Consider the following 21,446-nt stretch of genomic DNA (forward strand, 5'->3'; position numbering starts at 1 on the left):
AACAATAGTTTCTGCACACAAATATTCACCCTGAAAGTCTTGCAAAGTGTGCATTGTCCGACAGAATATTGTAGAAATAAACTAATGTCTGTGTGTGTGAAGATGTTTGGTTGCGTGCTCATATAGAAACAGCTGAATTACACTTTAACATAAAACTGCAAAGTACACGGAGCTGCCGTTCGAAAACTGAACGTGCACAGCTGCTTCTGATCCCACAACTGTGCCCTTGCAGTCTCTGTTCATGTTTTTCGACGCGCTTAATGTTTTTCAGCATAAAACGTGGGCAAGAGGCTGGCTGAATGTCATCCTATTTTCCCATCTTAATAGCCCATGATCCTGCAGCCGTTCTGCCTTCTAAGCCTCTTCCCATGGATGACCTCCAGGGAAGATTGTGTTGTTGCCGCCCGAGTACAGAGGAGTTGATTACGCGGCAGCACCAGGGCTTTGTTCTAAGCATATGCCCGTCCTTGGCTTCGGAGAGAGAGACAGAGAGACAGAGAGAGAGAAAAGAGGTAGATGAAGAAGAAGCAAAAGAAGAGGAGTCTTATCTCTCCCACGGGGTCTTGCATCCTTTCATTCCAGATTGTCTTGGTGACCTTCTGGCCCCGCCCGGTTCATCACGACCCTGCCACTGATTCGCTTGTTTACTGTCTCATAATGACATTGTCAATGGCAACAATATGTGCGCTTATCGCGAGGTGTCTGCTGTCACAATGGATGAATGGCAGCGTAATGGAAAGGCGAATTTGTCCCGTTGTCATCTCCAAGTCTTTGGAGGCACTCTCCTACTTGGCCGTGTGTGCCGGTGTAAGATAAGATTAATTCTTCATATCGCAGGGCTGATTGCGGAATCTTGTATCCAATGTAATTTTTATTTCCCATCCCTCCTCCTTTCCGTTTTTCCTTTTTCTTTCAGACTGCAGAGTCAAGCATTTTTTTTTTTTTTCCGTCTCTCTTTGGGAAAAAAAATCTAAATAATTTATCTGTGTTTTGGTGCATTTCCCCCCCCCCCCCCGCCTGCACTTTGAGGGAGAGTGGAGAGAAATGGAATGGAGACAGACAAGAGAAAAGGCAGATGAATATGTTTTTTTTTTGTTGTTTTTTTTTTTCCTGAATGGGATGAACGTGAGCAGCATACAGAAGGGAGTTAAAAATTTGGAGCAATGGATGTTAGGAAGGGAGGCAGAGCAGTGGAGGGAGTGAACCCCTCGCTCAGCTCTTGGCTGGTGAGGGGTCTAAGAGGAGCCTGCAGACTTTGGTAATCCCTCTTTTATTAATGTGAAGCCAAGCTCAGCAGAATGCAGGCTCACAGACATAATAGAGCCGCTCACAACTGCCTGTGTTCAGGCCTCACTGTCTGTCTCTTCCATGCAGATCTGCTTCGCTGGCATGGCTGGCCAAGTCCCACCCTTCCCATTTGCCAGGCTAGTAAATCACCAGCCAATTAAAACGGCATTCATTCTGGCCCCTGTCCGGTGCACCTCCGCCTGGTAAGCGGAGCTCTCCTGTCTTTTGATCTCGCTCAGGTCCCGGCCCCCGGTTTATTTGGCACCGAATGCATCCTGCGTCTTACCGTGCCCTGCGAGTTACCATGACAACTCCCCTTACATCACTCAGTGCCCCCCATGTAGCCAATGGGCACTGACCTTTTGCTGTCAGAGCGTGTTAGGGAGCAGGAGACGCAAAGCGAGGGAGAGAGACGGGAGAGGAAAGAGGGAGAGCGGAGCGGGCGCTCGGTAGAAACAACAAACACAATTTAGAAAGGACAGAGGCTGCTCGGTTTGAGTTGTGGCCTCGAGTTACTGCAGTGTCAGCGCCAGAGAATATGTTTACTTTGAATGACCAAAACAAGATGCTCATCCTCACATGGCACACGTCATCGAGGCTCAGTGTGGAGACACAGGGACTTATAAGTAATGAAATGCAAAAAAATACAAGGCTGTATTTGTCATATTGCAAGGTGGGAGCTTTTGCATGGTTACCCTTTCGGTAACCCCGAGCCTCTGTCTCTCCCCAGACACTACCATATGTCTCCCTTGTTCTCCAACAGTCGCCCCTAAAACACAGGAGCACATGCGGAGAGCAAGTTTAAAACAAACAGGCTGACAGACACAGATACCGGCTTTCAGAACGCTCCTCATTACAGCAAGCTGCTTTGCCCCTGTTATGAGATTTACTGCGCATAATCACATTTGTTCTTTCAAATTTAGTGGCCTTTGCCTTACTACACTCTCAGAAAATAAAGTACAGAATTGTACCTTTACGGGTACGATGGCTTGTCACTGGGGCAGTACCCTCAGAAGGTATAGTTTTGGACCCTTGTGGTTTGTACCTTACAGAGACCAATCTTGTACCTTCGGTGGCAATTTTGTACCCTTATACTGAAGTAGCCTAACACAGACTGTCTATTGTACCCCAGCATCTAGAAAAAAGGTACATATATGTATCTTTTACCACTTGAGTACATACATGTACCTTTTGGACCCTCAAAAAGGTACATATATGTACCTTTAGGTCCAATAATTAACCCTAGGGGGTAATTTGGTATAGATTGTACCTCAGGGGACAAAAAAGGACTCGTACTGTACCCCTATTTCTGACAGTGTACTTCTTGCAACAATAATTTGTGGCATACAGGCGTTCAGTTAGCAGCCATTGGACCTCATACTCTGACACACTGGGTATCCATCAGGACTTTAGGGTTGAGGAGGTGGAAGAATTAGCTGCAGAGCTTCCATCCAGGAGATCTGAATTCGAGCACTGGGAATGGATTAATAATGCCCATGGTTGTCGTTACAGTACAGTTTAGTTGAAATATTTTTTTTGTGGTTAGGTATAACTCGGTTAGGTACAGCGAATCATCGTGGTTTAGGATAAAATGCTTCCTTTCATAAGTTTCGACATATGATGCATAGCGTACTTCTTCTCACTGCAATACGCTTTAACTACATGTCTTGGGTTGCCATAGTGATGAATCCAAACACATCCAGAGACATTTGGTTTCGATTCCACGGTGTATATAGGTGCTTTCAGGCCAAACGTATTTTGAAATCCTGGAGGGAAGCTATGATAAAGCTATAAACCTACGAGAAACCTCCTGTGATCCAAAAGCACCGCATTACATTACATTCAAAGATTTCTGTTTCGAGACAAGCAGACTGTCCTCTGCATTCGAAATTAGTCCTGACCGAGCACAACCCGTGTAATGTGTTTGAAGTGGGAGTGGTTTCATTCTTGATATCGAAGCAGCTGTTTTGATAGTTGATTTCATATCCAAGGTGATTGCAATAAAGACTCAACGAAGACCTTACATGTCTTGATTAGACCTTTCTGGACTCAGATTCTAAATATGGTGAGTAACTGGCTTGGGGCAGAGATTCCCCTCAGTCCAGAGCTCTGTCTACTGGGGGACAAGTCTCAATTACCCAATATAACCAAATGTCATTTTTTCTGTAATCTCAGTGGGTACAACAACAGCTTGTCGAATCATCTTAAGACATTGGAAGGCATCAGAAATTCCACATGTGAAAGAATGGGTGTGTGCAAATGACTGAAACTGCAACCTATGAATGTATGCTTGGTAGATTGAGTGGTGATAGGGAAGAGGGGATGACCCCCTGGGGCAGGTTTTGGAACTATATAAAGGTAAATAATGACCATCACTAGGACTCTGGTTTACTTGTTTTGTTGTGCTTTCCCCAAGTGGGATCCTGTAATACTGTATGCCTCAGCAGTCAGATATCATTATGTACTCACCTTGTCTTTGTATCAGCTGCCTATTTTTGAGACAAATATTAGAATTAATTCTGACTCATACACTACTTGTTCCTGTATAAAGAAACATGTTTAATTTGCCATGTACCAAGCCTAAGAAAAGTTCAATAAAAAAAAAAAAATGAAGACCTTACAAGTCGACCTGAAGTCTTTTACTGGAAGAGACTTTTTGATGAAATTGTGCTGAGCCGCCCAACGACAAGACTGAGAGTCCTCAGAGTACAGGAGACAGTTTGTGACTCCCCATGTCAACACGGGCACGTCAGAAATCACAGATGATCACATCGGACTACATACAGAGGTCTCATGTTTGGGAGCAGAGCTGACAGACTGTTGAAGTGTAGAATGAGGCAAAAAGAAAAACAACCTGAACCCCTCGGGATGTATCCCTTTGCGTTATGTCATGTGGCACACTGGATGCGCTCTACAGACTAAAACAGTAATTAATGTACGTTAAATGGCGTTTCATACAACATTTGTTACCAGTTATCGTTCGCATTGGGCTGTCGCCGAGAGAAACAACAAGGGACGTATGATCTGTGGCAACAGCATCTGTTAGATTTGGAGAACATGGGATGGTTACATCAGAGTGCTCTGTGGCCGGCTTAGTGCCCGTATTCGCCACTTTTTTGTTGATAAGTTCGCCGTGTGTCAGTATTTGATCCCCCACCGCTCTCCTGCCATCCGCTTTTGGCTGAGACTAAACGCAATGAGAGGCAGATCTGATTTTAAATGGTAAACAACAGAGGCAGAAATAGGTAATTAAGTTTGAACTTAGCAAACGGGGTGGGGGGGGTGGGGGGTTTCTTGTACATTGTATTGCAGATGGCCCGTGCACTTTAGACAATTTAGGATATCAATTGTTGTTTTCCAGTGGAATGCAGGTGTTTTGTCAAGACAGACGATTTTTGCCCTGTATGCCAACATTCTAATGAAGCTCCCGTACAATCCATAATTTTAACTATCCCCTGCCTGCCAACCAGCCACACACACACACACACACACACACACAGGCATAGACATAGTACCCACACACAATACGCACTAATGAAGCTGTTCTCCACTCCTCTCTTTTCCGTTCCTGGCTCAGTGAAACATGCATAAATCATAATAAACAGAGATGAATTTTTAATCAGCAGCTCCCTGCCCGTGTCTTCAGCTCCAGCCTCCTATTGGGAGGAAAGGCTGTGATGTGCCAGGTATGTGGAGCCCCCCGATCTGGCTGCAGCCCTTTCAGGAGACCTGCTCACTGAGGCCCGGCTGTCTGGGATGATTCTTGCTGGGTTCGATCCGCCGGACCGGGCTATCTCGCTGGAGATCAGTGAAATCCCTGCTGGAAGTTTCTGTCAGTTAAAGTGTGGGGGGGGGGGGCGCACCAAAGGCTTGATGTAGTCAGCTGTGATGTAAATAAAAGTAGAAAACACATTAGAACCTGGAGCTGGTGTGAATCAAAACGCAATTTTTTTCACGCTTTTGTGCATTGTTCTTCGTTTTGTTTTTTTTTAACTTTAATTTATTCTTATTTGTGTTTAAGAAGCCTAAGTGGGCTTCCATCAGGTGGTCTGCAACTTTTTGGCAGTACCCTTAATTTCCAGAAAGCATTAATTAAAGCTTTCTCCCCTGAGAGCGTTTTCTCTGGTGCATAAACAGCTTTGGTCTTCTGCCCTACATCTCACGAAGAAGAGAAAGGATGGGTACTTTAGTAGAGATGATAAAGCCATTTGTAATTGTTTCACCCAATTTTTTTTTTTTTACTAAGAAATCTAATATATTTTGTCGAAAAAGGTGTTGGGAATAATAGCATTTATTATTGCTACTCACTCAGGAGCTGAACTGCTTTCATGAGGGATTTCTTGAGGGAGTTTTATGCCATTAATGTTTTGCCGGGGAGAACAGACAGACCGGGCAGAGCCAGCGTTTGGTTGATAATTGTTTTAAAAAAAAACAAAGTAAGAATAAGACAGCAGAGTATGGGAAAGACATGTAAGTGGCACATCGAAGCTGTGCAGTAATTTGTGAAGCTGAAAGTAAAAGAATCGATCGAGCAGCTTACAATTTTGGTCAAATTTTCAGTCAAGATTAAATTTGTTTTTGCAAGACTACAAATGAGAAAAGTCCCTGGAGAGACTTCCACAGACTGTGGATGTTGTATACCTTTGGGATGTGTTTTTTTTTTATCTTTATTGAGGTTATTTATACTCTTGTCTTAATGAACCGTGAAACTCCATTGCATGATTGACTTGGTGTTGATCTTGGCCTCTTTTCCGTTGGTTAAACACAACTTTACCGCGATGAACAATATTTATTTACCTCATAAAACCTTCATGAGAAGGCAGCAGGCTGAGTTATGGCTGGTTTGTTTTCTGCTCTGTCTCTGGCTGTATGTGTGAATGTTGGGCCGGCCCGAGCTGTGCCAAAAACACAGACATGATGTGCAATAAATGTGAGTGGTGGGCATTGTTGGCACGGCCAGACTGGGACATGCCCAGCGGCCATGCAGGCAGTCCAGATCTGGACTGGGGCTAGGTTGTTCCAGAGCTGTAGTATTAGACTCAAATAGGCCCACAACATAACAACATGAGCTGAGCTGTCACAGGGGATTACTTCAGCTAGGCAAGCCAGCAGGGTCTCCAATGCTCTGCTGCTCTAACAGAGAGAGTGGAGGGGTGTGGAGTGAGTCGGGAGGGGGGTGGGGGTGGAGACGAAGAGGGAGGGGGAGAAGGGAAAGGGGAGCGCTTGTTTCTGCGTGAGAGAAAAAGGGAACAACGGCAGAGGCTGAGAGGAACAAGGCGGGAGACAGAGAAGCAAAGGGAGGCAGCTTTGTTGAAAAAAAAAAAAACGACTCGCGGAGGAAAAAAAGGGAAGAGAGCTAAAAGAGGACATTAGAAGTGGGAAGAGCGTACAACTTGTTGCCTGATAAGGTGCATTTATAATGTTGGAGCACTCGTCTGAGCTGGGTTTTGTGGGGAGAGTGTGTGTTGATGCCGCATGCTGCCCCCCTCCTGCAGCCGCCAGTGGAGGATCCACGAGAACCGAGGAGCTGCTGCTGCTGAGGTACACACACACACACACACACACACACACACACATTTCTGTGCGCACACCACAGCACAAACGCGAGGACCCAATTTTTTCTTGACCCAGATGTTGTGTGCATGCGTCGTTACAGTTCCAGCTAAAGTGAGGCAGTGCTGGATATGCTCTCTGGCATCGGCCAGGTTGTGAGCATCTTTTGTGCATGTTTGGAGGGAGGAGAATGAAATCAAAGTACAAGTGCTGGCTTATTCCTTCATTTTAGGAGACAGGTTTGAATGTAACGCCTCCTACCTGGACACTCCTCAATGTTGTTGTTGGCAGGAGTTTTCTCACTGCTTTCCTGTAACTGTTTGCCCAAGCAAGCGTATCAGCCAATGCCTGTTGTGCTTCTCCTTTTTTTCTTTTTTTTTTTTGTCTCTGTCTGTCTTCCTCTCTATTCCACCCTCCTCCTGCTGTGTTAGCAGCATTGTGTACGGGACAAGCAGTTCAGGAAACAGAAATCGTCTGCCACACTGAGCTGTTTAACAGCTTCTCTCTGCTTTCAAATGGAATATCTGGATATTCAGAGTCACTCACCTTTGACTTCATTCACATTTCAGTTGTTTTTGTTTGCATACAATATTTATCATACAGTTGCTGTGTTTGCCTTTTAGCTAATTTACATTTTTGCATTATTCCACCCACATATGCATGAATATGTATGAATTATATTTTTGCTATTTTCCTTGATGTGTCAAGAGCTGATGTTATTTTCATATCAAGGGATTATTCTCAAGCTTCTACCAAAAAGATTCTCATATCATGAAGTTTTAGAGTCCTTAAAACATACAGTAACTTAATATAACCTACACAGTAACAGTGTTTATCGCCAAGGGGTCAGAAGTCTTTGCAAACCAGATTTGTACACTGGAAAAAATCTAAATCTTACCAAGTATATTTGTCTCATTGAGTATCTCATTACACTTGAAGACACAATTGCCTAACAAGTACAATTTCAGCAAGATATAGGGTCTTGTTTTAATACAATACATCTTGAATATCTTGTTAAGTGAAAAAGTCTTGAAAACATCTTGTTTTGAGTCATATTTCACATGAAACAAGCTTTTTTTTTTAATTTGAAGAGGTTTTTAAGCTAATTTCAAGATCACTTTTAACTCAAAAGTCCTAAATATCACATTTTATTTCAAGAAAATCTTGATAAGCCGATTTTCACTAGTTCCATTGGCAGATTTTTTTTGCTTATTTCAAGCAAAAACGTCTTGTATTTGCTGTTTTTTTACTTAGTTTTGGAGGGGCATTTTTTTCCAGTGTAGATAGGCATTGCTGTGTTATAGGAAGAAATCATGAAGTCATGGCTGAGCAGGAGGTGATAGGTAAATGTTTGCTCTTTTTTTCTGTCGGGGGAAAATGAGGAGAAATGGGAGTAGGAGCAGTAGCAGGGGGGTGATGAGGAACAGCGGCAACAACAGAGAGGGGAGGAAAAGAGGCATCCCTGCTTTGAAAATAAGGCCTCCAAACAATAGAGATACCCAGCCGCCCTCCACGCGGAAACCCATTCTACCTTTTCACAATGCCCCATTTTTTGACTTTTAAAGTTCCCATTACCGACAAATTTGACGGCGAAACCCCAGCAGTCACACTTTGTCTGAACTCCCCCTTCTGTTGCATAAAAGATTAGAAGCGAGCTTCTGCTGCGCACCTGATCATGAAAAAACAGTCATGCTGAGGTTGACTTGTTTTGCAGCGATTCAACATATTTCATTGATGTTTGCAGGTAGTAATTTATTGTACCATAATTTACTGACTGAATCGGTGAATGCTTCATTGGGTGACAAATGAAACTGCTTTTGAGGCGTGCACTTCATTTGCAATTTCCTGATGAAAAATTGTGACGTTATGCATCACGCAGTTGCTCCGAGGGAGAGGCAAGACGGGGGGAATTTTTCCAATGGGCCCATGTGCATAACATATCAGGCGGTGGCTGCAATAGTGTGCAGATCAGAGGTCAAATGTATTTGGACTGCAAGAGTGTCCAGAGCAGGGGAAGAGCAGATTGTAATTATTGTTTTAAGCCTTTCCTCCGGCACAGTGAGCAAGAAAATGAGAGCGATCACGTCATTCTTCTGCACTCAAGTTTTAGGACAGCACAGGCCTTTAAGGGTGAGAAAATAATCAAATTCTGAATGACCAAGGCAGACCCCAGACCTAAATCTAGCCGATAGAATAACAACTTTATCATACAGTATGGTACGATGCTGTATGGAATGATGTGAAAAAAACTTTGCTGCCCATTTTCCAGGGTGAAACGTTGATTTTTATTTCAAGAAACCATAGACCATAAGCCATATAAACTTGTTTCTCCGCCGAGCAAAGGTGTTGCCGCCCTTTTTGTCACAAAACAGTGAATGAGACTGAAAAGAAATAAAAACCTGACAAACCCCCCCCCCCAGAAAACAATAAGGTTCACAAGAGAGCGAAACTCTCACAGCAAAGTGAAAAATCACTCATCCTACACTTGACTTGAACTCGGGCTTCCCAACCACTCCATCTTGTAAAAAATGGGAAAAAAACCTGCTCATGCATGTTGCTGGAGCTTTTTTCCTCACGAGCATTCTGATTATCCAGGGTCCTGCTACTGCAGCCAGGTTAGATTTGGGCTATTATTAAAAAAAACTGAAGATTTGTTTCAGATCTCAAGTGAAAATGTGCTTCTGTAAGGGAAAAAAAAAAAAAGAAAAGGACTAATACAAACATTAAGTCTACTCGATTAAGAAAATGGCTAAACAAACTGCCTTGGAACATTCAGAGTTTTGTGATTTGTGATTATTAAAACCAGTTTTCTTGTTTAATTGACATTTAATGGTGTCACTTCGCTTTGGTGACTTGGTTTACTGAGGACCAGACTGGAAAAAAAAGAGCAAGATATAAAATGGCAGCACTCCCCATCTCATAATGTTTAACAATGCTTAGATTTCCCTTTAAACGTGGGATGACTTATTAGAAAACATCCTGTAGTTAAAGCTGAAGTCCACCGGTTTTCTCATCGAGATCAGTTTACAGTATTCGCCGCTTGCACGGCCAGCAGAAACAGCTGCGGTGTGTCGTTGATGCTCCACAGAGAGCTTTTTAAAGTCTTTCCAGAAACCGCGCAAGCGTCCTCAGCTCTGGCTTCGACTTTTTTAAGCTTGCATTAAGAACTGCGGGGAGCAGAATTTGAAACACGTGAATGCTTAAAAGCGAGGTCAAGTTTCAGAGTTTTCCCGGAGCTTGAATCCAAAGTTTCTCGCCCTCGATGGAGATAATTTTGCCACTTCGTGTTAAAACTTTCTCTTGCATGTCGTGCAGCTTTGTGACTGTGTAATGTTTGGAGAACTCTTTCAAAGTTGGATCTTCTTTAAATTCAAAGCGCCGAAGTACAAAGTGAAAAAATGTGTCATTGTTTTACCACTGAGAGACTTTTAAATGCGTGGAAGTAGATTCTGGTGAAAGCTCAAAGAGTTGTCTTTTTTTTTCCCTGCGAGATTTTACTTTTGCAAGTTGATATGAGCCTGTACTTTTGCTCCACCCCTCCCATTTCTTGTTCTTCTTCTAGCAGTTAAACCAAGCGTCCCCTCCCTCTCGCCCCACACAGTGTGCCTATCTAATGGTGTGGAGGATATTAGACTCTTATTAGAAATATGGCACTTGGCTTGGAGTCACTGCCTCTCACTCCCATTTCCCCAGATGGGTCAGGGCAACGGGCGCTAAAACTCCTGCTGTCCCCTCCTCCTCCTCCACCCTCTCCTTCCCTTTCCTCCCTCTAGCCTTCTTGAATCTGTTAAACCAGCCGTCAAAGACTCTGCGAAGGGAGCGCACCTCGTCTCCGCTACAATGATTTAATCTGCCGAGCACCTTTTCAATCAAAGGGTGTCAGGCAGGGCCGCACTCGACACGACTCTAATACAATGCATGGACACACAGGTACAGGAAGTGAGGACGTGCCGAAGTGGTGCAGCAAACGCTACTATTTACTAGCAAATGCCAAGATCGATACTCGTAATCATACAGATGGCAGTGGGCATAGGTTTATTGGGCCCAGATTCAACACGCCCAGCTATCATCACCTTCATCAGGGGAAGGAGTTGATGGTGGGGCACGGAGGAGAGTTTGGGGGCACGGGGTGCATATGTGGAAGAAGAGGGAGGGAACGGAGCGTGTGAGCTCGCAGGTACATGAAATGTGTGAATATGTGCGTGAAATGAATTGAAATGGGTGTGAAAGTGCATCTATTTGCAGGCAGATGCACGTTCACATGCCTTTGTATTTTTGAGTGTGTGTGTGTGTGTGTGTTTGTCTGCGTATGAGTATATCCCCAATGTGTGCGGCAGATGTGCTATATTCATCCATTTGTCTGTGTGTGTGAGTGTGTGTGTGTGTGTGTGTGTGTGTAATAGTGCGGGGCTGCGGGGGCACTTGCCGTACATAAGTGTGAGTGTGCATGAGGTGTGTACGTGTGACGGTTGTTATCAGAATGACGCCATCCTCCTCTCCCTCCTGCAGCCCCAGAGGATCAGTGGAGCTGCACCAGTTTCAAATGAAAATAAATGAGAGGCAGTGACCGCTACTGCCTGGGTCCCACTTTAATGAGGAAAGGGAGCAGAGGGGGAGGGAGGAGAAGGAGCACGGAGGTGGAGGAGGGTGGAAGGAAAGCAGGGGGGAGAAACTGGGGAGCAGGGGGAAGAGATTGGTTCAAGTTGGCAACGACATGGCAGAGAGAGACGAATGGAGAAGAGGAAGGGGGTGGGGGGGGGGGGGTGGGGGGTTGTGATGAATGGACGGCCTCTGTCTGTCACCAATGCAATGGCCAATTACAGTTGGAGCACGCTCCGGTGCACTGCAGGTGGAGCGGACACTCTTTTGAGTGGACAGAGAATATCTCTCCATCCACCATTTGCATTGAGAGGAAAAATCACTGCCCAGTGTGCTACTTGAAGCAGCTTTGGGGGTTTGCTGTGTAATTCAATAGGACATTAATGTCACGCACCTTTGTAGGTCTGGACTGAACTAAACAAGTCAATTTTTTTTTTTTTTTTTTTTTTTTAACTTGTCTGACTAAAACCTTGAACCTCTAAGGATTATACGCCCCATTAAGGATTTTCCTTTACTTCTCAGGCTTTTTAAACCTTCTCAAGAGAAATGAAACACCTTCTCTTTTTTTTTTTTGTGATCCAGCCACCACTTCAAAACACACATTTAGGTATCTTCCAAAGTTCGAGTGCCTGTTTCAAATATCATGAGCCATTAAAAGGGTGTTATCTGGTTGCCCTATAGCTCACTGGGTTGAGTTTGTGCCCCAGGAATAGAAAAGAGAGATCTGGGTTTGACTGGGGCCTTTGATGCATGTAATCTCAGGTGTCTCCCAGCTTTCTTATTAACTAATTGTCACAACCCAAAGATGCCATCTGTGGATTGATAAAAAATGTTAAAGGGTTATAAAAAAACTGTGAAAATTCAACTTAATCAGCTCTTTAAAAAATACCAAAAGAAAGAAATCGCCCCAAAGTGTTTATTGAGAGTCGGGAGATATGTTTCTACATCAGTGCAGCTGAGCACAGTCCTGTCCAGTCCAGTCTTGCTTGGACTATTAAAAGTATCAGACAGCAGCACAGTGTAGCCCGGAGGCCTCTTCGGGGGTAGTGGACATCAAAGGCGTTTGTGTGTGTGTGTGTGTGTGTGTGTACGGGTGTGTAGAGACATTCAGAGTGACCCACACGTATGTCGCGTATGGGCTTAGTGTGTGAGGGTCACCGAACAGGTCAAAAGGTATTTGCTTGACATTTTTTGGACTTGGTCGCCATTGTTGGACGCGGTTTGCGTAAGTCTGTAAGTGCACGTCTGACTGAAGCCATTTCAGTCGACACTCGGTCAAACTAGAACCTAAATCAAACACACGATCAAAGTTAGCACTTCAACACTGTTATTGTAATAATAATTACACAATAACTCGAGCGTGTCCTCAATTAATCTTCAACTTGCAGGTTAACACCACCAGCGACTTAAAGTGTAGGAAAATATACCAACAACTAGGTTATTAAAAAAAAAGACTGTATATGAACTACAATAACATTTAGAGCTGTTTCAGAATGAGGAATTTGAGCGCTTTGAAAATAAGACAGCCGAACAGTGATCTACAAGGGAGAGCAGCCAGAGAGGAATGGGTTTAACTATAAGATATGTGTAGTCACACAGGAGTTTTGAAGCTGTAGAGCCTGAAAATGTAAACACACATTCATATGAGAGACCGCAGCCAAATGATTATCAGTTTGATAGGCTTCAAAGAGACCAGGAAGGAGCAAGTATCAAGACAACATATCATTTAAACACGACAAAAACAGTTAACCTAATGCCCAAGTATCACCTGGTGGGTAAATAGTTATATTTTATAGTGTCTAACACAGCCGTGCTATGTTTTACGTTGCCTGCCAATGGCACAGGAGTGGGAGATTGAAAGTGAATCAAAAGACAGAATAAAGATAGAATATTAGATGAGAAAAAAAAAAGACGAAGGGTGCACAGTTTCTGTCTCTGTAGGGTTGTGTCTCAGAGCTCCGTCATCGTTGGTCCCTCATCCAACAGGGTCCCGGCAGCCTGACGCTGATGGAGACACGCAGCAGAAGCAGCTGCACAGACTGAACCGCTCTCTGCTGTCGGCCTCGCATAAGTCTAGCAGTTTCTATATCTCCCACCTGGGACTAAAATATCTCAAGATATCATCCTCTCATTTAAAATGAGCGCCACACACTTTGTGCAACCTGCAGCGGCAGATCAGTCATGGAGACATGAATCGGAAAAAATCAAACTACTAAGTCTATCACAACTACCTAAACATCGCTGTCACTTGTACTCTGAACTGTGATGGAGCAGAGACACTCTTACTGGTTACATGAATTGGCACGTTGGTCAATAAAAACCTTTTCTTTTATCAAAATATGTTGCAAGTTGCAGTTTGATGTATTTTCTCCATATAACTGCAGATTTATCATTATCACATCATTTAAACTTGTTGCTCACAGAAAAAAGCAACTAGTTTATGTCACCTAGGGTACTACAGGAACCAGTTTGTTGCCTTAGTCAATGAATTTCTCCTCTATGTCACACGTTGAAGCTATACTACGAGGGAAATTGTCTGTTGAACGTGCAAAAACCTTTCCTTTTTTTCTTTTCCAATGAATATGTCATATGCTGTGTATGTTCACATTCCACATAATGGCTTTTATGAGTAGCCTTGTTAACCCTGGAAATAACAATGTACACTAAGACAAGCCTGACTAATACAGACAATGTCACGGGCAAGTGAAGAAGAGGTTTTTCAATTAAATGTTCTGCTGGATTGTTAATCAAATTCTTCTTTCATTTTTAAATTCGGGGAAACCATCCGTTTAGATTTAAAGAAAGCTGATGCATCAGTCGAGCCGCAGAGTGTTTGAGTTGGTGTGTTGTGTCAGGTCGTGTGCAAAACAGGTCAGCGAGCATTTATAGTAGTGGCTGCAGCCCCACAGGTAGAGCAGGGATCCATGTTAACTGGAACACAATGTCCTAACCAGAGTCCAGCAAGGGCCAGCAGCAAACTGAGGGAGAGACATATTGAGTGATGGAGGAGACGGAGGAAAGCAGGAAAATGGAGGAGAGGAGGCGGCTGGAGAAAATATGGGAATGAGATGTGAAGATTGAACACTGAGTGGCAGCGCGGGTGATGGAGAGAGTGTTAGAAAGAGATGTCAGGGAGTATCCATCCACTCTGTCTCTGTTTTCATTTGCTTTTCTGTCTGTGGTTTGAGACCAGACGAGATTGGGACGCCTCTGTCATCCTTTCATTTAGGAAGCGGTTCGTCTGCAGACAAACACACACACACACACACGCACACACACACACACGCAGAGTGTAGGATGTACATTGATCTCTGCGCGGTGAGGATGAACTGCAGCAGTCAGGGTCTGTCTGGTTTGGGCTCCTCACATGTCCACTTAGGCTCAAACACAGCTGCTTGCTTTTCTGCATTATTCATGAGCACCTCATTAAATATTCACGTGTGAAAAGCCGCCGCCATCAGCTACCCACAATCCTCTCCTCTAGATGCAAGCAGGAAGCAAAGACAGGGCAGGACGATAGTTTTCAGCTTCTGATGGACAACATAACGACTGCCTCGTTCTTTTCTCTCATTGTTTATTTCATTTTCTCTGCAAGACCAGCTATTTTTGCTCCCGTCTCATTGTTTCTTTCTTTTATCTCACCTAACCCTGTCTCCTCCTCCTCCTCCGCCCTCCCTGCTCCTCCTTTCTAAGTGATCGATTTGTATTGTTCGGGCAGCTGAGGCCTCCAGCCTGAGGTGGGAGAGACGAAGGGGGGAGAAAAGATAGAAATAACTAGGCAGAGGAAAGAGGCGAGAAAGAAGCGATGGCAGTGGCAGACCTTGCCAAGAGCGAGATGGAGGAGAACAAGAGGCCCCAGGGTTAGGAGATGGAGTGATCGCAGAGGCGAAGGGTTAAGGTGGAAGAAGAAGAGAACAACAGCAACGGCAGGGAGAAAATAAGGGACAGCACTGTGTAAGAAATGTTCAGCGAATCTGACCGCTGGCCCTGAGTAATATACACTCAAGAATGCTTTTAAGGTGTCAACACTCTTAGAAGTGGAGGAAAAGTTGCCTTCTCTTATTTTTTTCTTGTCCTTGCCATATGTCTCTGTTCTCATTGTTTTCAGAATATGCAGAATACGGTGGCTGGTTTTTACTGGTGGTAAAGGTCTCAGCGTTCGCACCACCTAATTACCACCAGGGAACATGCACTTACCCGACATTAGCTATATTTGTGCTCGACAAGCTAACAAACTTACACACCGTATTGATATGCGAGATTCAACAGCTGCGGCACATTTTGCATATTTGAAAAACAAAGTCGCTTTTTCTTTTTCTTTTTTTCACCCCCCCGCGCACAAGCTGTAGGTTTCACATGAGTACATTGAAAATTGAGAATGATCATGTTTTATTAATGGAGGGAAGCTTTTTTTTTGTTTGGCGAACAGGAGGGGAGGATTTGTCGAGAAGTGGAAGCAAATGAGGAGATTTGATTTCATGATTGTTTACCAGACACGTATGAGTACAGGCGTTCCAGTCTACTCGCCCTCAAACCCGACGCACATTCCCTGCAGCAGGCGATACGGGCCATCAGGAGCCTTTTGCAAACACTGACTAAGCTTCCTGCAAGTCCTGTGTTCATACCGAGACTGGTTCCGTTTTGCTTCAGTCGTTTGGATCATATATCTAAACAAAAGGATTTGTGTTGAAGTGTTAAAAACTGCAGTTTGGGAAACACTTGAATTGGCAATCACTTACCAGTCAGCCAGAAATGCCGGTTGTGCTATGGCTGAATTAGCTTTAACCCTTGAGCGGTCTTAACATTCTGTTTACCTCCCTTGTCCTATGGGTCAAAAATGACCCGCCCTACCAAAGCCCCAAAATAAACTTAATTGAATTTTAAATCCAAAATCTATTTTGTATGATGAAACCACCTGTTATTTATCTATTCAACTCAATTCAATACATTTTTTATCATGTATTTTTTGCTACACAATACAAAAAGACAATCACCAGTTTTCAGGATTACACTTTTTTTTTTTTTTTTAACCACAAACCAACTGTCAGTTGGACCAACAGTTTTCTTGTTTTCTCAGTTTTCTTTTACATAATAAAGGTTTATTATTGCTATTATATAAATGTGAAGTAATTACTTCTGAATTAATCATATTGAAAGGGAAAAAAAACAGTGAACTTTTTTCTGGTGTTTAAAATGTTTTTATAATGTTTTTATAATTCTCGGGTCAAAAATCAATCTTTGTACTCTAGTGGTGTACAGCCCTCATGGAAACATAAACAAAAATAAAGTATGACTTTTTCTAATGATGGGGTCCCTTTAGGAAAAGTCATAAAATGTCTAAGTTGGAAAAAGATAGTTTAAGGTATTTTTTCTACAGCTAAACATGGTAGTGGGTCACTTTTGACCCGCAAGACAACAGGAGGGTTAAAAGATCAGGGTGTAAGGTTAAGAGTGTAAAAAAACAACAACAAAGAAACTGTGGTAACACAACAAAAAATAACATCCTGGTTCATCCCTGAATGCTAACCCAGCTAGCTCAAGCGATAGGGACTACAACACACAAAATAAAGACGCGGATAGTGAAGACTTTTTCCAGCCATAGCGTGGCCACAACGCTGCGAGGTCGAAAGTAACTACAGCGTCTGTTGCCTGATTTATTCAATAAGCTTCACGACCCTAAAGGTCAAGGTCAGACGATCCCGCACATACATCAGAGCTGTGGTAAAAGATACCAAGGAGACAGTATTTCACTGACATATGTGGGCCAGACTTGTATGTAAAAGTGAAACATGAAGTGAAAAAATGTATATATGTGAGATATATATCTTCCTTTCCTTCAAAGTACAAAAAATAGTGCTGGTTCCCTGAACTTCTATTGAATATGTCATGTATAAACTGTATCAGACTGCATTGAATCGAACCATCCCTGAATCGCACAGTTTACCTAAATCAAACACAGACAGAGTTAATGATTCGTATGAAACAAAGAAAAAGTTCGGCGTGCTTTCTGTGGGTTTCAAGTAATTCCCCTTAACAACACGTTGTCGACTGTTTCCACGTGAGGACTGAGTGTTTACTGGAGAGTAATTTCAGTCAAAGGTGTGGACAGTGATATTTGTGCATTATCCAACGAAGCAGAGAGACCACTTCTCGACAGTTAAATGATCGCCTTAAACGTAATTTGCTTCGAGCAACACAAAAATGACCTCAAGAGGCAAAAGCGGTGAAGACGCAGGAGTAGATATTCCATTATTGTTACCTCCTGTGATGCTTTTGTCATCTCGGAGAACTTTCACGAAAGCCTGTGATTATGATGTTGGTTACATAATGTCCTGCTCGGCCCTTGTTCTGAGAAGGGTCGAGTGAGGTGAAGCATGCAGCGTCTTCCCCACTCCTGGGACGCAGCAAGCCTTAAGGGCAGTGGTGTAGGATCAGCTTTTCCCATCCATACTCCGACCTGGGTCCCTGCAAGTAAACATGCAAGCTGACCCCCCTGCAGCAGAGCCGCCAGCCAAGTCCCACCCACGCCATACACTTAGCCAACTGTATGTGTGCATACTGAACACATTTCTTTTTTTTTCCCATTTGACCCAGATACTCATATCCTTCCCCCAGAGAGCAGTCTTTCTCAGTATAAGAGAAGCTTATTATTTTACTGGAGTGCCTCCCCTCTTTTTTTTTTTTCTTTTGGAGGAGGAAAGAAGTGGGGCAACCTGATGCAGTATAGTCTTGCTGCACAGGGGTGCATTCAATCCCGCTCCAGTTCCACGGGGAGGCATACTGGATCCACACAATTAACACAGCACAAAATAGAGTCAGCAAATTATGGGCTGGTTTAATACCACTAAGCTATCCCCATGTGTAATTGCACCTCTCCAAATTTGGTCAACTCATTTGAGAGTAAATTACCTAACTGGCCATGGTTTTATTAAGGCAACACAGTGAGGCATGTATGAAATTATTCTGGGACTGAATCCTGGATGGCTAGTTTGAAGTTGAACGCTAGAAAGGGGCGCAACAGTTTAAATGGATGTTGCTTTCCCAGAAAGAAATGTAAGCATTCGTGAAACAAAAAAAAAAAAACAAAAAAAAAAAAAGAGAGAGATTAGCAGGAGTAAGCCTTATGTGTTTGTGTTGCATCAGCACGCAGTCACACTGAAATAAAAAAACTAAAAGGATCTGCTTTTGGATAAAGCAAAATCCCCCCCAAAAACATTATGTGAAGACGGATGTTTTTGCCATTACTTGCAGTCCAAAACCCCCATAAAAAAAAAAAAAAAAAGTGGCAATAATGAGCTTAACTTAATGGTGAACTATAAAAACAGGCATAAAAGAGAAAAATAACTTCATTCCAGCAGATGGAAACAAATGATGCATGTTTTTCAGTATTTTAAGCACAAACTGGGAAAGTTCCAAGTGGGAGATTTGTTTTTTGACGCTCTCGCTCAACACTTTGGTGTCTTTTACAGAGAGGGCAGAGCTCACCCTCCTGGTAGGAAAATGGAGATTTTCAATGTGCAAAGAGGACAAAGTTGTGAAGTTCATTTCAAGGCAAGCCAAAAAACAAAATTGAGATTCCTAAAATCTACCCGAACATCAAGTAAAGGTACAGTTTCAGAGTATAAGCCACGCTGCTTCGCTAACCCCCACAGTGTAAGTCTTACACTGTAAGATGTTTCCCCAAACCTCAGTTACATATATGGCCTTAATTTGGCCCGATTAGCTTCACCTGCAAAAATGTTGATTGAAGACACCTGTTCAGGTCGACAGAGGACCTCACTACTCTCACTTTTGCATTGATTTCCCCTTTTTTAAACTTTGATTACCTTTATTTATTCTAATAAAACCTTAAATGACCCTTTGAAAATGACCAGTCAAGACTCAGTGTCAATGTCTTCAAGACTCAACCCCTCCTGCCTCCTAACTTTTTTACTTCTTGGACTATTTGATCTCATAAGTCCTGAATATAAGGTTTTTGTAATGTAAGTTTCAACGTAAAGCCACGGCTGCTGGTTTTTTCAACATGATTTCAAGAGCACCCTGTCCACAATAACCAGCGACAATGTGGCAACCAATCAAAAACCTGATCAGACTCGACAACCGGCAACCTTTTAGTAAAACTTCTTTGTGAGTAACGCATTTTCTTTGATCATGGCACAATTTTGTTATCAAAGTGATACATTTACGCGATCGAACCCGTTTTGGGGAAAGAAAGTTGTCTGGCGTAAATAAATCGTGTATTTTTTTTTAGTACTTCCAGGGGTTGAAAAGGTGTCTGTCGATGCTGTTTGTGGAGGTTAGTCGAGAATGTTGATGAAGAAAATGATAAGATACATATTTCCAGCCACTCTTTCTAGTCACCAGTAGGCACACTGAATCCATCAGTGCCTATACTGATAGCTAATGTAACAGGCAGGCAGTGATTAGAATCGTATATGGCTGAGGAGACCTAATAGTTAAAGATCAGCTGCAGCGCCACGCCTCCCTGACTCGACACCTGGTTCTCCTACAGTCCGTCAGTTGCGCTGTTGCAGAGCTGCTTTTCGCACAGGACCGGTGGAAGAAAAGCAGCAGCGGGAAGAAGAGAGAGAGAGAGAGAGAGAGAGAGAGAGAAAAAAGGGGCGAATGGGGGAGAGCAAGCGGAGAATGTGACAACTGCTGGATGCGGACAGAGTGTGTGCAGCTGGCTACACTGCCTTTGGGGAGGCCTCGGCTCTTGCACCTGTCCCTCTCCGTCTCCGCGGCCAGGCGCAATTTGGGCGAGAGCGACGCTCCTTTATTTATCAGGAAGGGCGCACAGCGGCGGAGGCGCACGCTCACACACACCGTACTGTAGGCACACACTTAGACAGGGCAGGCAGGCAGGCAGGCAGGCAACATGACTTCATCCTACAATCTGGATTTTCTGCCCGATATGATGGTGGAGAGCCGCCTGCTCGTTCCCGGAGACAGAATGTAAGTTATTCCCACCTCTTTCTCTTGTTCGCCGTTGATGTCTCTTTTTTGTGTGTGTGTGTGTGTGTGTGTGTGTTTCTTTCTTTTTTTTTTTTTTTTTACTGTCCTGAAAAGCAGCTGTCCGATGTGTCAGTGTTGCTCCGTTGCCTGATATGTGACCAGAATCGGGGTCAAAATGAACGCAAGAGCCGGCATGGCTGTACCCCTGTGTTACTGCGTTAGTTATGGCTTGTTGTTGTTAATATCCGTCGATAAATTGTGCGGGGATCGCAGGAGCGCCCGGAGCTGTTATCAGCTATAGACAGGATGGTGATGAATGAGCGCCATTATGGGGAATTAATGCCACCGCCGTGAATAAACCTTGTCTTTATGAAGCTGTATAATCTGCTGCGCGTCGTCAAAAATTGTTGTAACCCGTTAGGTGGACTCTTAAAACATTTAGAGCATCTGCTTCCCACCTCGCTCCGTGGAACAAGAGGAGGGGAAGTTGCTTTCATTCGCGGCTGCCGCCCATTGTAATTTCTCTGGGTTTTTTTTTTTTGTGCCGGTGTGTTCGGGACTGTGCAGCCAGCCCACGGGAGCGCACCACGCTGAGACGCATAAAGACCAGAGAGTCGTTCTCTCTTCTCCCTGCTGCTGGTTTAAAAAGAAAAAGAAAGAAATAAAGGGGAAAAAAGCGCAGGGTGGAAGACGGGAGGGATCACAGTCACATGAGACTGCTTTAACTCCACTAGAGGCGTGTTTCGCGCAATCATCGCATGTTATTCTCCTCACTTTAGACACTTGGATGAGGTGAAATGCATCGGAAAGCATTTCCAAAGAACATACTGTGACTAAAAGAGATCGAGAAAGCTGCACAGAGGCGGATTGAGAACATGCAGGAATGCGTGGATGACTGCTATCCCGTGAGTTTCGATTTGATTAGCTGTAATTCTGTGAAACTCCGGAATTTCTGCAGCGGGGACAAAGGGAGGTTTTCATCCCGACATCATGGTCATGTGTTTTTTTTCCACATGCAGCGCATGTCCCACTTATGTCCTCTCAGCTCATGG

At 43.7% G+C, this 21,446-nt stretch overlaps 1 protein-coding gene across 16 annotated transcripts in view; it reads left to right on the forward strand.

Moving 5' to 3' along the window:
- Positions 1-21,446, forward strand: part of celf2 (cugbp, Elav-like family member 2) — a 243,674-nt gene that overhangs the window by 63,554 nt on the left and 158,674 nt on the right. For 9 of the 16 annotated variants that reach the window (XM_075471875.1, XM_075471878.1, XM_075471884.1 and 6 more), the window contains exon 1: positions 20,290-20,394. The exons of 2 other annotated variants lie outside the window; for them this stretch is intronic. In XM_075471875.1, coding sequence (XP_075327990.1) covers positions 20,318-20,394 — 77 coding nt within the window. In that variant the 5' untranslated portion in view covers positions 20,290-20,317. Of the gene's footprint in view, positions 1-20,288; positions 20,395-21,446 lie in introns of those variants that run through there. 5 more of the 16 variants (XM_075471874.1, XM_075471877.1, XM_075471879.1 and 2 more) reach the window with 1 other exon arrangement.

This window comes from Odontesthes bonariensis, chromosome 8, assembly GCF_027942865.1.
Source record: "Odontesthes bonariensis isolate fOdoBon6 chromosome 8, fOdoBon6.hap1, whole genome shotgun sequence".
In the NCBI taxonomy this organism is placed as follows: domain Eukaryota; kingdom Metazoa; phylum Chordata; class Actinopteri; order Atheriniformes; family Atherinopsidae; genus Odontesthes; species Odontesthes bonariensis.